This window comes from Notamacropus eugenii, chromosome 7 (genome assembly GCF_028372415.1).
Source record: "Notamacropus eugenii isolate mMacEug1 chromosome 7, mMacEug1.pri_v2, whole genome shotgun sequence".
Classification (NCBI taxonomy): domain Eukaryota; kingdom Metazoa; phylum Chordata; class Mammalia; order Diprotodontia; family Macropodidae; genus Notamacropus; species Notamacropus eugenii.
Genome location: NC_092878.1, coordinates 128,452,171 through 128,471,695, shown reverse-complemented (window position 1 = coordinate 128,471,695; position 19,525 = coordinate 128,452,171). Strand labels below are relative to the sequence as shown.

The window sequence follows — 19,525 nt, the reverse complement described above, 5'->3', positions numbered from 1 at the left end:
GAGGGAAGGCCATGGATGAGACCCATTGTGGAGGTAAAAAATCAACAGGATTTGGCAACTGATTGGATATAGGTGGCAGTGAAAGAGGGGATAGTCCAAGATAATCAATAACCCAAAACATTTATTAAGCACTTACTTTGAGCCAACCACAGTGCTAAGTCTTGATGATACAAATGCAAATAAAAAGAAAGACAATCCCTGCTCTGAAGGAATTTATAATCTAATGGTGGAAAGATACACACAAAAGGAAACTAAAAGGGGGGCAAGAAGAAGGTGCCCTTTGCATGATAGAGAAGTTCAAAGAAGACCAGCAACAGTATGGCTGATAGGAAGTGAGGAGAGCACTGTACTAGGCCCCCCTCCTTAAATGGAGTCTCTGGAGCCCATGGTTCCACCACCCAGTCATAGGGTTAAATCAGTGGGTACTAAAGAGGTATGCATATCAAAGCAAAGCTGAATCCATCTTACAGGGTAATCAGGTTTCCCAAGGATAAGTTTCCTAAAGCAGGAAGGTGATGAAGAAGTTCAAAGAAATCTAAAAGCAATATAGCTGGTAGGAGATAGGGAGGATGATGCTGCCCTCAATAAAAATAGTAAAGTTTAAATAAAGGATGGGTTCCTGGTTCTAAACATTTTGCCGATTTGCAGAGGAGTTTCCTTGAAGGGAGTTTATTACATCAGTGAAATCACAGATCTAAAAAAATCCCCCTCCCCCCAATAAAAAAGATCTTTTTCCCTCACTGTGCTATTGTAAAGAAAATGCTTGGTAAACCTTAAAGCATTAAATAAAAGTGAGTTGTTTGACATGTTGAGTTAAAGGTGCCATTGGGACTTCTAGATTTAGAAGTCCAACTGACAACTGATAACGTGAGACTAGAATTATAGAGATTAGGGTTAGAAGTAGATTGGGAGATATCTGCAGAATGATAATAACTGAACAGATGAGATAGAAGGAGAGAGCAAGAAATGAGAAAAGAGTTGAATACAGCCATGAAGAGGGATGGGACATGGATGACAGACCAGCAAATGAGACTGAGGTCAGAGCTGAGGTGAACCAGGAGAAAAGAGGTCACAGATGCTGAGATAGGACAAATATCTAGGAGGAAGGTGTGCTCAGCCTTCAAGTCAAAAACATCAAGGTACACAAACACAGAAAAGACCAACAGATTTAGCAATTAAAAGATCATTGGCAATGTGTGAGAGAACAGGTTCAGTAATTTCTCAGGTGAAAAGCCATATTACAACAGAATAAGAAGTCAATGGGTGGTAAGTAGTGGAGACCAGAAGAGCAGAAGACTCTGGGAATTAGAAAGGGAAAGAATGGAGAGAAATGAAATCAAATTAGGAGCAAGTAGGATCAAGCCAAGTTTTTGAAGGTTGGGGAGACCTTGAACATAGTTCTAGATAGTAGGGGATAAAAGAGTAGCTAGGAAAAAATTAAAGATGAGGAGTCATGATGGAAAGTTCAGGGTTGAAAGAATACCCATGTTGATGAGATCATGGGAATATCAATTAAAAACTATTCCAAACATTTCTTAAGTGGACCAAATCCCTTTTTCATCTTTTTGTTTGGTTTACTCATTTTTAGTTTTCAACATTCACTTCCATAAGTTTTAAATTTTCTCTCCCCTTCCTCCCCAAGATGGCATGCAATCTAATATATTTTCCCTTTTTCATCTTTTAGATTTCTTTATAAGCTGTAGCCTAGCCTAGACTTCAAGTTCATAGTAAGTATTTTGATTCATCACTCACCTGGACACACACAGTTGCATCTGATACCCTGCTCGATGAAATCAGCAGCCACAGATTTTGTCAGTCCAATCACAGCTGCTTTGGATGCACTATATACACATCTGTTGACAACTCCTGAAAGCAAAGTCCAATGTTTAGGAAGGCCAAGAAAGCAAAATGATGACAGTATTATTAGAAAGAGGATACATAAACCTTTGTTCCTTCTTTTGTACTCTTTCCTGCTTTCCCTCTACAACTTAATTATTTACAGGACTGGAGGGCAATAAATGGGTGAGTAGGTAATAGGAGAGAGAAACAAAAATGACACATTTGATGGTTGGTTCTCCATTCAGGTGCTTGTTGAATACAGCCAACACTCGCACTCATTTCACATGATCATTGTAGGACTAAAGGGAGACAAGGTAGGCCTAGGGTGGGCAGACAGAGGGGCATAAGAGGGGGTACTTTTGGATGTCTCTTGGTGTAGTATGAAAACAGGCCAATGAGGAGACATGATGGGCATAAGCAGGCCATGACACTTTATAGATAAGGAGAAATGGTGTAAAGGATGTCAAAGATGTGTATAAATATAAAAGAAAACAGATTGTGTGGTAGGACCAAAGGTTAATCCATGGTTAGCTTGCAGGTTCCATTGATGTCTTCTCATCCTCTCAATGGAGAGCATGTAGGTTTCCACTTATGGTAAGCTTATGGGAAGACATGAACAGAAGTCACTAGGGAGAAGTAGGCATGAATAGGCATTGATCTCCATCAGTGGAGAATATACCCACATTAATGAGATTGCAGATCAGGCACCCATTCGATTTTTGTTTTTGTAGCCCCAACATCTAACGCAGTGATAAATGATTGATCATCAGATATTCGATGCAGATGTTTGTTATCTCTACCACATTTGTCTCCTAATACCATGACTGAGATCTGGCTATACGCCAGTACCTTTTATAATAAGAAGTTTGATTCCCTGAAAATTGACAACATAATTACCTTTGATGCTGGAAGCCACAGAAGACATGTTGATAATGGTGCCAGATTTCTGGGCAAGCATCTGTCAAAATAAGAGAAATACAATGTGATATATATTCTACTTTGGAGACTAAAAATGCCCTATCTACAAAAGGGCCCATTTTGTAAGGACACGTTTTATTACCAGTCAACAATGGACAGCAATCTTATAGTTGCTCACCTGACTTCTATGAGAAAAGCATGGCATGTATATGAAACTATTGCTAGCCAGTTTGCCCAGTGGTATTATGATATGATATGTAAAGAGATCAACAAGATAGAAAATGTATTTTTAAATTAACAGAAGTATGAATGGAAACATTTATTAATCACCTACTAAATGACAAGGAACTAAACTAACCACTAAAAATAGAAAGATAAAAATGACAAGGTCTTTAGGGCTTGGATTCTGCTGGATCCAGTACCATCATTTCAACTCAGCACAACATTTAGTAAGGACCTACTATGTGTGAAATACTGTGTCATGAACTGGGAGTTACAAAGACAAAAGAGGAAGTCTCTGCCCTTAAGGAGGCTATATTTTAACTGGGGGTGGGAAAGGGGCAGATACAAGACATACACAGATAAGGAAATACATAGTAATTTGAGAAAGAGAACCTCAGAAAATACTAGAAGAGATTATAGAAGAAAAGAAGAAAAAAAGATTAAAAAAAATAGAGATGAAGAAGGAATGCATTCTAGGCAAGGGAAATGATTTGGATGAATACATGGGGATTAGGGGCAGTGTTGAATTCTGGGAATTCTGGGAATGGTCAGTTAATTTTTGCAAGAACATGAGAACTAAGAAGACTACTGGATTTAGCAGTTTGAAATCACTGGTAACTTTTGAGAAAGAGATTTCAGTAGATTGTTGATATCAGAACCCAGACTGCAAGAGACTGGAAAGTGAGTAGGTGGTGAGAAGGAAGAGGCAACATGTGTATAAAACATTTTCAAGGATGTTTACAGTGAAGGATATAGGACACTGGCTCAAGGACACAGCAGGATTATATGGAGAGGGGTGTGTGTGTGTGTGTGTGTGTGTGTGTGTGTGTGTGTGTGTGTGTGTGATAGGAAAGATCTTAACATATTTGTAGACAGCGGGGAAAGAGCTAATAGATAAGGAGAGTTAAATATTAGAGAGCAAAGGAGTTAAATATTAGAGAAGGAATGAGGAATATGTAAATACCAAGGTGAGATGGCATGGGGCAGGATCGAGGTCACAGATAGAGGTGCTGGCTTCAGCAAAGAGATAAGTGTACCCTGTGCCTTGGATATCAATCCAATACTAATTACAGGGATGGGAAAGTGGCAGATGGAGGCTTACTTTGGGAATAAATGCCTTAATCATCAAGAACATGCTTCGCACATTCAGATTCATGGTAAAGTCCCAGTCTTTTTCCTCACATTCCAGGATTGTTCCATGATGGACGAATCTGGAAGAGTAGTTACAAAATGAAGGACTCCTTCCTTTTTCCCCTCATTACACACATAAAATAACTATTTAATTGCCATTTTTAAACCTTGGAAGATCTCCTTGTGAACTCTATCCTCCAAACAAGACAGGGTTGGGCAAGATTCCTTCCAGGGTCTTAGAATTCCTTGACTCTTAGCCAGGATTCCCAAGGCTCTTACCAATTATAGCTAGTTGGTACAGTGGATAGAGCTCTGGACCTGGAGTCTGGAAGACCTAAGTTCAAATGCTATCTCTAAGACACTTGCTAGCTGAGTGACCTTGAATAAGTGACCTAACCTCTTTCAGTCCCAGTTTCGTCATCTGTAAAATCAGAATACCAGGGTTGTTATGATCAAGTGAGATAATATATGCACAACACTACATACATGCTAGCTATTTCATATATATATGCACACACACTATTTTTATATTTATTTACATATATACTATTTTTATATTTATTTATATACACTATTTTTTATATATGTGGATATACTATCATGGAATAATTTATAAAACAGGTTGAATGTCATGTACATCACTCAATCAACACCTGTATGACTATAGATCAGGTCCTATGCTAGATGATGAAGATAAAAAGACATGAAAGACGCAGTCCATGCCCTGAAGTTGCTTACATTCTTTTGAAGAAAACAGTGTACACACATACACCCTTTGGTGAAGACAAAGAACATATAAGGCAATACAGTGTAAGTGTAATTTTGTGAGGACACTAAATTAAGGCTGATCAGGAAAGATGCCCCCTAAGAGTTGGGGTTAGAGGTGAACATTGAAGGTAGCTAGCTATTTATCCTAAGAGACAGAGGTGAGGTAGGAGTGCATTCTGCATATGGGTGGAAACTGGCTGAAATGTTGAGTGTGTGAAAAGGAATAATGGGTCATAAGCCTAAAAAAAGAGGTTGGATCCAGTTTGTGAAGAGCTTTAATTGACAAGGAAAGGATTTTGTATCTGATTCAAGAGTCTGAACATTTTTAATTAGGGGAGTGGAGTAGTCAAACCTGTTCTGTACTTTAGCTATAAAATGAAGAGCTAGATCAGAACATCCCCAAGGCACTTTCCAGGTCAAATGTTTTGTGACTGAAATAAACAATCCATACCCTTTCTTTTTTTAAAAATTCAGTTATTATATTCTTACGCAATATAATGATCATCTTAATTTATGCCTGAGTCATCACCTAAGCTTAAATGTGTCTATAAAGATGAAGACTTAAAATATCCTGTTCTGATGGTATTACGTGCTCTAAGTCACTTACTGTTCCCTGAATATACATACACGCAAAGGGAGAGCATCAGCCTACTAGTATTTGAGTGTCAGCTATGTACCTGAGTGCCGTGGGGACACAGAAGTATAAAATGTGATCCCTGCCTTCAAGAAACTTTCAGTCTAGATAAGGAGAGATTAGGATACAAGAAATATCAATACGCAATACAAAACGATTGTATTTCTCCTTGTACATGATGTGTATATATATGTATATATATATATATGTATGTATGTATGTATTTACATGTCCATATATACAGGGTATTCCAAAAGTGTTAGTGTAGTTTTAAGCTATTAAATTATATAGTAGTGATCAAACTATTAAATTATATAGGTATACACACATGATTAAGAGCTAAATTGTATGAAATAAACTCTAAATGTTGTTGGTATTTGGAAGGGATGTATGTTGTTGAGGACTCTGGATCCGGGAAGATCCATAAAAAGAGCTAGGATGTGGGCTGATATGTAAGATAATGTCTCTCTAAACTAGCTCGTAATCCTGGAGTTGTCAAGCTGGCATATTTAGAGATGAGAAAGCAAGACAGTCAGGTAAAACCTCACTGTGCAGAGCAACTCAGGGCTGGGCAGTCCAGCTATCTTTCCTTGTATATTCACATTTGTGTTCCCTTGCATATCACTGGGAAAACTTTATCCACTGGGCTGGGATTCAAGATGCTTAAAATTTTGAGTCTAATGTATGACCAAGCTGTAATGGTGACCTTGCATCACAAGGTCTATTACAGTTACATAAGTGATAGCAGTCTTCTAAATCACTGTATCTCAGTCTTCTACATTCACTATTTTCTTGGTTCTATATCAAAAGGCCTGGGACTAGTTGTTAGCAGCCAGGACTTTTGCTTGAAGAACTCTAGTACTTTAGGGTTACAGGTAATAAACATCTGGATAACTATATATTCTCATTTGCTTTAGGCAACAAGGCCATGTTAATGACCATGGTTGACTTACTTGTGAATCTTTGGTAAAATGCAAAGGTTCTGAGAAAGTCCACATCTAGCCAGTCTCCTAACTATACCTTTGCATTGGATATGTCTACCATGGTAAATCAGGTCATTCCTCCTTGTTCTATTCCATTTCCCTTTCCCCTTTATTCTCTTTTGCCCTTTTCTTCTCTCCTCCCTTTTGATGCTTTTTTGTATTTTTACATTGTTATTTCTGGAAATAACTTCCTGTTCCAGACTCCTCCTCCACCAAGAGGACAAATGTCCATTGTATCACATGATAAAAATTATTTCAATGCAGAAAGTTCTAAGGAATTTAGGGGAAATTAAAAACTGAATTACCCAGCAACATTAAAAAGAACATCAAGTTTCTCAATTTCCTTGGAGAATGTATCAATTTGTTCCTTTTTTGTCACATCAAGAACTCGAGTTTGAATACCTACAAAACAAAAAACAAAGACAAAAAATTTATCAAGATATATATATGTAAAAAGAGAAGGAAAAAAAACCTTTGGGATATTGTAATGGCAATTTAAATGGGAAGATCTTCCCCATTCATTAAAAGGCCCATGTGATCTGCCTGGGTCACATGGAGCCTGTGATGGGAGGAGTTTGCTGAATGGGTGGAGCAGGAAGGGTTGAGTAGAGCTGAGAGAATATTGGTTACAGCAGTTAAAACTGAAGGAGAGAAAGGAAGCAGACAGCTAGCTAGCTTGAGTGGGAGAGCTTGTTTGTAATTTGTTTAAGGGAGCTGGTTTGTGGGAAGGCCCTAGCAGGGGAAAGGTTTGGGGATGGTAGTACCTTCTGCATTGTTATTGTGTGTGGATTTCGTTGTTGCTGTGATGGATTTGGCTTTCTGGTGTTTGAATAACCGTTTTGGTTCTGTCTTCCATGTAGAAACTCTGTTGTATTTTGTGATTCAGAATTGTGCCGTCATATTCATGGTTGTGGTAGACATTGTGAATATCATGTTGGTGCTACGGGTATACAGTTTCTGGGCATGACTTGGATGATGATCCACCAAAGGAGACTGAGAAGGAAAAGTCATACAGGTAGGAGAACCAAGAGAGAGTAGGGTCATGAACATCTAGACAAGAGAGAGTAGCCAGAGGAGAGAGTGGTCTATAGTATCAAGAAGAATGAAGACTGAGAAGAGACCATTAGATTGGGCAGTTAAGAGACATTGGAGAGAGCACTTTCTGTTAATTAGTTCAGAAGCCAGAATGCACAAAAGTTAAGAAGAGAGTGAGAGGAGGAGAAGGACAGAAGGCACGTAGGAGAAAGAAATGGTGTGATGGACTCTAAATTACATGGAAATGAAAAACCAGCCCTCTTAAAAAATGCATTTGAATTACATTTGAAGAGATCTAGATTTGATTTTTAGGGGATAGGGAGAATAGAAAGATTAGTAGATGAAGGAATTAAAAAATGTTTGCTCCAGAAAGTCTTGTTTTTCTTTATTTCAACAAAATCTCTTTGCTTCTAATTAATTTAGAATGAAAGTTTAGCACAGTTTGATTCCTGTACCCTGCCCACACCTAGGGACAGCTAGGTGGCACAGTGGATAGAGCACTGGGTCTGGAGTCAGGAAGATCTGAGTTCATTATGGCCTCAGACATTAGCTAGTGATCTTGGGCAAGTCATTTAACCCTACTTGCCTCAGTTTCCTCATCTGTAAATGAGTCAGAGAAGGAAATGGCAAGCCACTCTAGTATCTTTGCTATAAAAACCTCAAAATGGGGTCATGAAGAATCACACATGACTGAAACGACTGAACAACACCCCTGAACTCTATCTTCCTCATCTGTAAAATGGGGCTAATGATACTTATACTATCTGCCCCACAAGGTTGTTGAGTGATCAAGCTAAAACCAGCCTTGAAAATGAGCTGGAGGAAGATGGGTTATAATTATTATTGTTGAATATGAAGGACATAGTGTATATTGCTAATGCTAAGATGACTAGAAATGATATTAAATTGTATACTATTTGAATTAGTCACAAATATTTGTGCAGCTAGGTGATACAATGGCTGCTCAGAGAGAGAGAGAGAGCATCAAATCTGGGGTCATGAAAACTTGAGTTTAAATTTGACCTCAGGCACTTACTATCTTGGTGACTCTGGCAAGTCTCTTGAACTCTGTCTGCCTCAGTTTCCACATCTATAAAATGGGGATCATAATAGCACTTTCCTCCCAGGGTTGTCTTGAGGTTCAAATGAGGTAATATTTGTAAATTATTTGTAAAGCACTTTCTAAATCTTTTATAAATGCTAACTTTTCAAAAAAAGTATCTGAAGGTTTTTGTTATCAGTGCTTCACAGTCATGATGATGATGTCTTAAGAAACAAGAAATGACTTTAGTTAAATCTTGTTACAAATACCATTCCAAGAAAAATTATTCCATAGCAAAGATTTCAAAGCTCCAGTCTGCTTAACATTTATTAGAATATCCAAAGCAAAAAATCCAAACAGATTAAGAATTTAGAAATCCTTCTGATTTGGTTATACTATAATGAAACGTAGAAATGGGGACAAAAAATGAAATTGGAAGATCTTATCATGAGTTGATAAAGTTGTTGTTCAGTTACTTCAGTTGTGTCTGACTCTTCATGACCCCATTTGAGGTTTTCTTGACAAAGATACTAGAGTGATTGCCATTTCCTTCCCCAGCTCACTTTACAGATAAGGAAATTGAGGCAAATAGGATCAAATCACTTGCCTGGAATCACACTACTAGAGTTTGAGAATAGATGTAAACTCAGGAAGATGATTCTTCTTGGGTCCAGGATAGGAACTCTATCCACTGTGCCACCTAGCCGCCCTATAAAGTTGATAAAGAAGATTATTAATTTGTGTCTTAGTACACAGAGATAATCTGATGAACTGTAGAGTGCTGCTCTGAAGTCAGAGAATGTGGGTTCAAATGAGGCCTCTACCACTTAGAAGTGACTTTGGGCTTAACTTCCCTGGGCCTCAGTTTCTTCATCCATTAAATGAAAGAGTCGGACTAGGATGGCCTTTGAAATGATTCATTTAACATTACTATGACTTTTAGCCTTAAAAAAAATGGTTAGCAACACACACTCAGGATGGCCAGTGCTGGGCTGTACTTACCTGGATGTTCATTTAGCTCCTTAAGCTTGGATTCATTGATATCTGTTGCTATGACTTTGGCTCCTTCTTTGGCAAAGGCCTAGATACGATACACAAATAATTTCCTTCATGAATGGACATAACCATACCTCTCTGTATTTCATTTTCAGTTTTATTTCTCTAAGCTGTCAGAGGACAAGACCCCCAGCCCTCTGCTAAACTGCTTTTAAATGTGTGGGAAAAAAGCAAATATTAATACTGTATTCTACATTTTAACCACAAATATCTCAGAAACAATTTTTACATTTACAATTTAACATTACTCTAAATATCCAACCATTTTGTTGCATAGATAGACACAGAAACAGAGAGACAAAGTGCTTAGCACAGTGCTGGGTACCCAGTAGGTGCTTAATAAATGTTGATTATTTTATTGATTGATTGAGACAAAGAGAGACAGAAGGAAATAGAGAAAGATGTCTAAACTGCCATAGTCCCCCAGGACAATCTGAGATAATATTAACAAGAATCTTCAGTAAGGAAAAGATTATAATATGTTAAAATAGTTTGGAGTTAACAAAGTTACTTGATCTATTAAAACACCTGGATTCAAGTCAATAGTATCTGTAAATATGTTATTGTATTCCTTCCATCACCATTTTCCTCAAGACTGAAAAGGTCTGTGAAAAGTCTGAGAGACATGATTTTTGAGTAATTATTTTATTAATCATGCTAGCAAGAATTAATACAAGGGTTAGTGGCCCTCTCAATACCAAAGACCCCTCATGGAAGCCACTCACCCTCAGTACTTTCATGCCCGTGGAAGACTGGGTGTTCCTAAGGATGGCAATCAACTCTGATTGTTTAACTATTAATGAGAGGAATGAATATTATAATGAGGTAGATCTATTCTAATGAGGGACTGGGGGATATGATGGATCCCTCTCTCCCAGATAACCCCCAGGCTTACATAACCTAGACTCTAAAGGATCTACCTTGACTCATACCTGGTATGTAGAATACAATGGGTTGGAATTCATCTTAGATTTAATTCTTTGTAAATTTTTCTAGTTGGGTGAGGCAACAACTCCCACCCAGGATCTAAAATTTGGCCATTCTCATCCAACAATGTCCTTCAGATGCTGGCTTGGCCAAGTAGAAATTGAGGATCCAGGAAGGGGAAAAATCCCTGGATTTCCCCAATAATTGGTTATTTAATAATCATTTCTCTAAAGTCTTTTCTTCAGTGACCAATGCGACATTCTTTTATGAATAACAAACAGGTCACTTCAAGTAGTGGGGAACCAATAATCGTAAGAAAAGTATCCATTTTCCCAAGAAGACCTTAGTTTTTGTCCTTGCTGTTTTTCTAAAGAAAAAGAAATTGCAAATGATCATAGGCTGGAGAAAATTTCATTTTCAGTTGAACTAAGAAAAAAGTTATATTAATCATAATGCTTCCACATGGGCAATGGAATATCCTTGTGTGATAAGTGGTTTGTTATCCTCACCTGCCATCAAATATGGATAATGGATTTTGACTTTTTCCATAATGGTTTACTATGTATTATCAAGGCCTTTTGAAATCATTGATATCCTCAGTACATAATTTACAAGCTATTTTCCTTCTGAGCAGGTGACTATGTGTGTTGTGTGCAGTTGTGTCATGTGCCCTTTGCTCTCGAAGAAGACCATGACATCAGGAAGATGCTGACATGACTTATAGTTGAATTGGATTTGAGAGAGTGAGGGCTGTGCAAAGTCACCAGCCTCACTTTCTCAAGCAACAAGGGGAAGAATTCATGGAATGATCTCCCCTTTAGAGTCCAGAAGAACCTTCACATAGATCAAACTCCATTCTTTCATCATTTTTATAGGTGCATATGATCACAGGTATATCAGAGAACCATTGTGGCAAAGTCAACGGTGGGCAAGGCTTGGAGTAAGGAAGACCCTGAGTTCAAGTTCTGCCTTGGACACATACTAGCTAGTCCCTTAATATCTCAGAGTTCTGAGACTGTAAATCATAGATTAACTGCTTGGCTGTATCAGTGAAAGGAATTTTCACACCCAGAACTCTCCTTAAGGATAAAATCACAGGATGTGATCAGGCATATAAACAAGGCAAAGATGATGTAAATTAGAATGCAGTATCTCAAAACTCTTTAATCCCATCAACTACAACCATAGTTTAAAATGATGGTACTCAGGGTAAATTAGTGGAGGACACCAAGGGTGATAAACACAGAACAGCTTGACTAGGGGTGAGGGTGGGGAATATTAGGAAAGGAGAGGGTACTGGTGTCCCAGAAGATGGTAAAAATCAGTATCTACAGTCATGCCAGGAGATGGGATAGAAACAGGAGGCACATCCCCCCTACCCCCACCCCTAACCTAATAAAATTGGTGCAGATTGGACTATACTCAGTTTGGGAAGATAGTGGTAATGATGGGGTACACACTCTGGAAACCTCCTTGAACTCTCCTTGAATCCTCCCACTTGATCTGGCAGTCTCTGGAGGCCCATAGGCTTTTCATTATCACTGTTGTTACACCTGCCACCTTTGATCCTATCAAAATCCCATTCTCCAGGCTACCGGCCATTCCCATCAAGATCCTACCTAGATTCCATTCACCCTGGGTACTGGTCATTCCAATCAAAACCTCTAGACACTCCAGGTTACTTACCACTCCCATCAGGACCATCCCTGGAACTCCCAGACTACTGAGCCACCCTGGATCCCTCCCAGTCTTTCCGTATAAGATTCCTCTTGCCTCCATAAAGGTGCTCAGATTCAATCTAGCTCAGACTCTGCTTGAGGTTCTATCTGAATGCTTAGGCTCCTTAAGAATCAACCCAATGTGACGAAATCTTTAGTAAATTTTGTTTTTCTTTGGCTTTAAGAAGGCTTGTGTCAAATTCATTCGAGCAGGACCTGGTGTGTTGGTATTTTGGGGCCCCCAGCACCCCAAACCTCAACAGTAAGACAAGACCATGCCATATAACAATATGGACTAACAATGACTACTTCCTAGAAGAAGCACTTCCCCATTCTTCCTCCCTCTGGCACTCTGGAGCCAAGCCACATTCACCCCTGGTTAATTTAAACAATCCCATTTGTCCTCAAAAAGGCTCCAAATGCCAATATCTTACTCTCATTTCACACAGAGATTCAGGCAAAGTAGTGGTGACTTTCCAAAGTAAAAATTAGTCTGATAAATATTCAAAACTTATCTCCACCTCTGAGAGAAATTACGAACAATCAATGATTTGGGGAGATGCAGAGTTGCCTCTTTTTGGTCCTCACTTCAAAGTTTAGTCCTTCGAAGGACATTATTGATAATGAGATTGAATTCAGTCTTCTCAGTCTTGATCAGACCCCACCCAATCTCACAAGGAATTTAATCCAATTTTGTTCTACTCAGGTTTGGGTGCGAATAAATTCTCTGACTAGATTGTCCAAGACTAGGGGTAAGGTAGAAATAAAGGATGCAATCAAAGTTCGTTAGAATAGGTCCCTCCCATTGTAATATTCATGCTCATTGTTAACCAATCACAGTTGATTGCCACCTTTTGGAACACCCAATTGTTCCAAGGATACATAAGCAGTGAGTCCACCCACCATGAAGGTCTTTGGCATTCAAGAGTGCTATTGCCCTCTTTTATTAAAATGCTAGCATTATTAATAAGATGACTAATTACCCAGAAATTATGTCTGTTGAACTTTTTAACAGAATCAGGATGTTGTCAGTTGTGTTTAACATATCGACTTAAGGGAAGCAGGTGGTAAAGAATGGAAGAATTAATGAAAATGAATGAAAATAAATATTGGTAGCACATTATAGGCAGTAGCTTGTTTTATACTTGAGAAAAGAAAGAGATTGAATGATGTACTCATGAATACATAGTCAATCCTGACTCAAACCAGAGCAGAACACAAAAACGTTATATTAAGTAAAATAGATTATAGGGGCTATATAAATTTCCTAAGAATAATTTTAATCACTTCAACAAATAATAGGGTGATAGGAGACTGACATTCAAGGGACTAAATGATATTTTGCTGACTCCCTGTGACCGATTTGTACAATGAAATTCCATAACAACGAGAGATATGGCTCTCACTTTCTATTGATTTTATTGTGAGACGTTAGTTGGGACAATTTTATTTAGGAGGGGTATGGGGATGCCTATAATTAGAACTGTTTGGAGGACTGAGGTTCATTCCATAGAACATAATGTAATGAAAATTTGAAAAAATTAGAAACATTATCACGAATGATGAACTCAGAGTCACTTGTGAAGACTTGAGATCTGATGAGGAGTGAAGTAAGAGGAATTGTAAGAGCAATAAACATATCAACTACAGTAACGTAAACAAAAACATCCTTAAAAGCAGCGCCCTATTTGCTTGGTCCCAGCAAGATGAAACCAACTTCCCTTTTCCTGGCAAAGAAATGGGAACTCTGGGCGTAGAATGCTAGACATGCTCATTTCATTGTTAGATCTTGCTTAACTCTTTAAGGCAAGGGAGAGTTGAAATAAGGTATGGGGACATACTGGGACATGACTGTCATCTAAGAGACAAATGGCACCAACAAAATGAGACAGCTACAAGTGGTTAGTACTGAACTTGGAGTCAGGAAGACCTGAGTTCAAATCCAACTTCAGTCACTTAGCTGTGTGACCCTCGGCAAGTCACTTAATCTGTCTCAGTTTCCTCAACTGTAAATTCAATTCAATAAACTTTATCAGGCGTCTGCTATATTCCAGACACGGAGCTAAGTGCTTGGGATACAAAAAGAGGCAAGAGACAGCTTCATGCCTTGAAGGAGATTACAATCTAATGGGGGAGAAAACAGGCAAACAAACATATACAAGGAAAGCTATATACAGGATACCTAGGAAATAATACAAGGAAAGTACTGGAAGGAAGAGGGGTAGGGGAAAGTTTCTTGTAGAAGGGGTTTTAGTTGGGGCTTAAAGGAAACCAGGGAGGTCTTAGTCTGTGCAAAGGAGGGAGAGCATTTCAGGCATAGCGGACAGCCAGAGGAAAATACCTTTAATTGGGAAGATAAGAGCTAGTGTTTTGTTCATGTGATAGTAAAATTGGGATGACAAAAATAACACCTGCCGCCCAGGATTATTGGGAGGATAAGATGAAATATTTACAAAGTGCTTTGTAAACCTTAATGTGCTATACAAATATGCTAGCTATTATTAACATTATTATATGAAACTTACCAGAGCAGCTGCCCGACCAATTCCTTGAGCAGCAGCTGTCAGAACGATGACCTTACCATCGAGTCGACCCATGGTGCTGTCTGCAGGATAATCTAGAAAACAATAAGACACGTGTGAATATAAAGGCAACATAGCATACACTCTTGAATAGATGATTATATCCAAAGCCAATCTTCCAAAGCCCTTCTGTAAGAACTTAAGACTCTCTCCCTGTGTAGACTACCCCTCTAGGCCAGGGGTGGGGAACCTGAGGCCATAGGTGGTCCTCAAGAGTGGTGTAAACTAGTCCTCTAAGCATTCCCACCAAATATTTCCTCCTCAAGGAGATCTGTAAGGGAAAGAAGGAAGGAAACAAGCATTTATTAAGCACCTGCTATGTGGCAGGCACTGTGCCTGTGCTAAACCTAGCTTTATTAATATTATCTGATTTGATCCTCACAACCATGGGAGGTAGGTGCTACTATCATCCTCATTTTACAGTTGAGGAAACTGAGGCAAACAGAGGTGAAGTGACTTGTCCAGGGTCACACAGCTAGGAAGAGTCCAAGGCTGGATTTGAACTCAGGTCTTCCTGATTTCAGGTTTGGGGCTCTACCCACTGCACCACCTGGCTGCCTCTCTGTGCCTACATCCATGTCTACACTCTGAAGCAGAACCATATCACATGTGTAGGTGCAGAGAAATAACCCAAGAATGTGTGTGAGGCTCATCCTCCGAACTACGTTTTCTACAGAATTGCCCACCAACCCCTTCCCTCACAAAACCAAAGGAAAACTATCAAAGGGCCCCAGCCCACCACTACCCTGCTGCTCTGAAACCATCCCTCCTTACTCGTCCTGCTTCTTAGGTTTTTTTTCCCAAAGCTCTTTCAATTGCAACAGTAACAGGAGGAATTCCTCTGCTGCTCCCAGGTTTTATAGGGCAGCTCCAGGGCGGGAGGGTGGTGCAGATGAAAGATAACAGGATTCAAATTGTATAAAAAAAGGCCTGTGTGAGTGAAGGTCCTGGTCTGGAGAGATTGGGGAAGAATCAGGGAATTTCCCAAGGAGAGCATAGAGCTGAGATGTAATGGGTAGGACTTGAACAGATTGGGGAGGGTTGGCAAAGATTAAGAAGAAACACAAGGTAACAGATTGGGCGGGGCACCAGTTTTAGAGAGAAGATGCTGAGTTTGGTTTAGGGCATGTTAAATTTGAAACACCAGGAACCCTGTAGGTAGGGATAGGAGCCTGGTGTTTAGAAGAGAGGTCAGGATCAGGTCAGCTAGGTGGCTGGCCTGGAGTTAGGAGGACCTGAGTTTAAATTTGCCCTCAGACACTTGCTAGCTGCATGACCTTGGGGAACTCACTTACCCTTGTTTGCCTCAGTTTCCTCATCTGTAAAATGAGCTGAAGAAGGAAATGGCAAACCACTCCAGTGTCCTTGCCAAGAAAACCCCAAAAGGGGTTATGAAGAGTAAAATTCTAAATAGGACTGCACAACAAGTAAGCAAATGGGATGTAACCAGTAGAGTGGGAAGAGAATAGGAGCTGATTGCAGGAGCAGTCTCCAGTAACACATGTCTAAAGCAATATATTTTACATTACATGTTTCACCCTGCCCACCCTGGAGATAACTGTGGCCAGCATATAATAAGGTGGAATAAGGAGGAGGTGGAAGAGGATGAGATCAAAGGTATATAGAATTTAGGATGACTATATTTTTGTTTGTTTGCCTTTTGGAGGTAATGGGGTTAAGAAACTTGCCCAGGGTCACACAGCTAGTAAGTGTCTGAGGTCACATTGGAACTCAGGTCCTACTGACTTGAGAGTGGGTGTTCTATCCACTGTGCTACCTAGCTGAATCTAAGAATAACTTTGATGTAGGAAAATTGGAACACTGATGCATGGATGGTGGAGTTGTGAATTGATCCAACCATTCCGGAGAACAATTTGGAATTATGCCCAAAGGGCTATAAAACTGTGCATACCCTTTGATCTAGCAATACCACTTCTAGGTCTGTATCCTATCACAAAAATGGGAAAAGGACCCACATCTACAAAAATATTTATAGCAGCTCTTTTTGTGGTGGCAAAGAATTGGAAATTGAGGGGATTCCCATCAATTGGAGAATGACTGAACAAGTGGTGGTATATTAACGTGATAGAATACTACTGTTCCATAAGAAATGATGAGCAGGCAGACTTCAGAAAAACCTGGAAACCCTTTTTTGAACTGATGCTGAGTGAAGTGAGGAGAACCAGGAAAACACTGTACGCAGTAACTGCAACATTGTGCAAAGATCAACATTAACAAACTTAGCTCTTCTCAACAATACAATGAACTAAGACAATTCCAAAAGACTCGTGATGGAAAATGCTATCCACATCCAAAGAAGGGACTGTGGAGTCTGAATGCAGATTGGAGCAGACTATTTTCTCTTTTTTTCTTTGTTTTTTTTTCTTCTCATGGTTTTTCCCTTGTGTTCTAATTCTTTTTTACAACATGACTGGTATGGAAATACGTTTAATATAATTGTATATGTACAGCCTGTATCAGATTGCATGACTTCTTGGGGAAGAGAGGGAAAAAATTTTTAGCTTAAAATCTTCTAAAAGTGGATGTTGAAAACTTAAAACTAACTAAGTTTTTAAAAAAGAATGACTTTAGCTAATAAAAATTAACTTTTCTTCCAAGATGGAAGGGGAAGAAGAGAATGGTTAATGATGTCAAGAAACTGTAGAAATATGGGAATGGAAGTTTCAGGAGCCCTTTTCAAAGTCCCTCAGGCTGCTCAGTGAAGTAGGATGGTAGATCATCTGGAATTGTGGGTTGCAACTGGACCTTTGAAGTGAGCAGGAAAGGTCTGGTTCATTAGTTGTTTGGAGATGAGACAGGAAGCCAATATACACTGATGGTACATACCCTTAGTAGTAAAGGCTCAGCTGAGGTTATGTAACACTATTGTGCAGTGGGAGAAATCTGCTCCGTTGGCACAAGAAAAACAAGTTATTTTGTTAGGCCTAGAACCCTTATGATCCAATATAGCATTATAATGCCCATTCAGCCTGAAAAATTAATAACTAGAAAACAGGTAAAAAGTTATGCAAACTTACCTCTTAATCTTTGAGTCACTTTCTTCCACAAATTTCCACCTGAAATCACAGGAAGGCAAATTACATAAGGAAGGCAAACAAGTTGTACCCTCTCCAGACCCAAAACCTTTGCCTGGGAGGAAAAAACGTGGCTCTAAAGTGCATGTTGGGATTTGTAGTTTTGCTGCATTGTTTTAGTTTCTTTTTGCTTGAAAGAATGTAATGCCAAGATCCTAATACTTGCTTGAGTGCTGCCATCTAGCGGAGTTCACAGTGGGGACATATGTCATTAATTAAGTGAAGGCAAAAACCTGAACAATGATCTACAAACGAGTTCATAGAGATCGTCTTTTATCCTGATACATGGATTAAAAACTTATTTTTATATAATCATACCTATCTTTTTGTACTAATCTTTCCTCCCCCACACTTAATAGTATCTTATTTTTTCCAATTGTATGTAAAAATAGTCCTCAACATTCACTTTTATAAGATTTTGAATTCCAAATTTTTTTCTTCCTGCCTTTACCCCTCCCCAAGACGACATGCGTTGTGGGCAGACTACACACATACAATCATATTAAACATATTTCTACATTAGTCACGTTGTAAAAGAAGAATCAGAACAAAAGGGGAAAACCACGAAAAAGGGGAAAAAATCGTATGCTTCAATCTGCATTCAAATTCCATAGTTCCTTCTCTGGATGTGGACTGCATTTTCCATCATGAGTCTTAAATCCTTGCATTGCTAAGAAGAGATAAATCTATCAAAGTCAGCCATTACACAATATAGCTGTTATGGCGTACAATGTTCTTCTGGTTTTGTTCGGCATCAGTTCATGTAAGTCTTTCCAGATTTTTCTGAAGTCTGCCTGCTCATCATTTCTTATGGCACAATGATATTCCATTACATTCACATACCACAACTTGTTTGGCCATTCCCCTGTTGATGGACATTCCCTCAATTTCCAATTCTTTTGTGCTAATGCTTTTTTTCAGCAGTCATTGAATAGGAATTTTTATTATTTCTGTGCCCTTCTTTCTTTCTAATTAGAAATCTTTAGTTTGAAAAAAGAATAACACTAGTAATGATCCTTTGATTCCAAATGCTAGTGCGGCCAAAAAGTTAAAGGCATTTACAATTGTTTCTATGTATGAGACTGGGTTGTTGCTTTGGTGTGATCCTAGCTTCATAGCAAGGAAAAGGTCTCAAGAGTGTTGGAGAAGAGATAATTTTTTGATTCTGGGTTGCACTGAAATGCCAAGTGAGGCCACTAACTAACTATGAATGATTAACCAAAATTCTTCAGTTCTGCAAGTAAGAAAGAGAATTGGCCTTTTACGTATTTATCAGAATGCTAGCTGCATTATTTCTTGGTCACAGGTGTCTAGATATAAGGAAAGGTTTGTTTCATAAACAAACCTTTGTCGTTCAACAAGGTTGTTCAACAATGAAAACAACGCAACCTTTACAATGAACAATTTTTATAAGATATATATACACACACACACACAGACACATATATATATATATGGAATCTATTAATACTGACATTCATTGATTGGAGTTTCTTAGATGAGCAAAATTTAAGTAACAGTCCAATAGTAAATAATGAATATTTCAAATAATGATTGCTGCTAGATCTCTGGACC

General features: G+C 38.8%; 1 protein-coding gene across 1 annotated transcript in view; it reads right to left on the bottom strand.

Annotated features, from left to right (window-relative positions):
* Positions 1 to 18,040, bottom strand: part of BDH2 (3-hydroxybutyrate dehydrogenase 2) — a 34,965-nt gene extending 16,925 nt beyond the window's left edge. The window contains exons 1-7 of the mRNA XM_072624926.1: positions 17,894 to 18,040; positions 14,799 to 14,890; positions 9,575 to 9,653; positions 6,801 to 6,897; positions 4,082 to 4,190; positions 2,737 to 2,797; positions 1,753 to 1,866 (exon numbers count right to left, since the gene is read on the bottom strand). Of these exons, the coding sequence (XP_072481027.1) occupies positions 1,753 to 1,866; positions 2,737 to 2,797; positions 4,082 to 4,190; positions 6,801 to 6,897; positions 9,575 to 9,653; positions 14,799 to 14,870 (532 nt within the window). The 5' untranslated portion in view covers positions 14,871 to 14,890; positions 17,894 to 18,040. The remainder of the gene's footprint in view (positions 1 to 1,752; positions 1,867 to 2,736; positions 2,798 to 4,081; positions 4,191 to 6,800; positions 6,898 to 9,574; positions 9,654 to 14,798; positions 14,891 to 17,893) is intronic.
* Between the last annotated feature and the right edge of the window lie 1,485 nt (positions 18,041 to 19,525).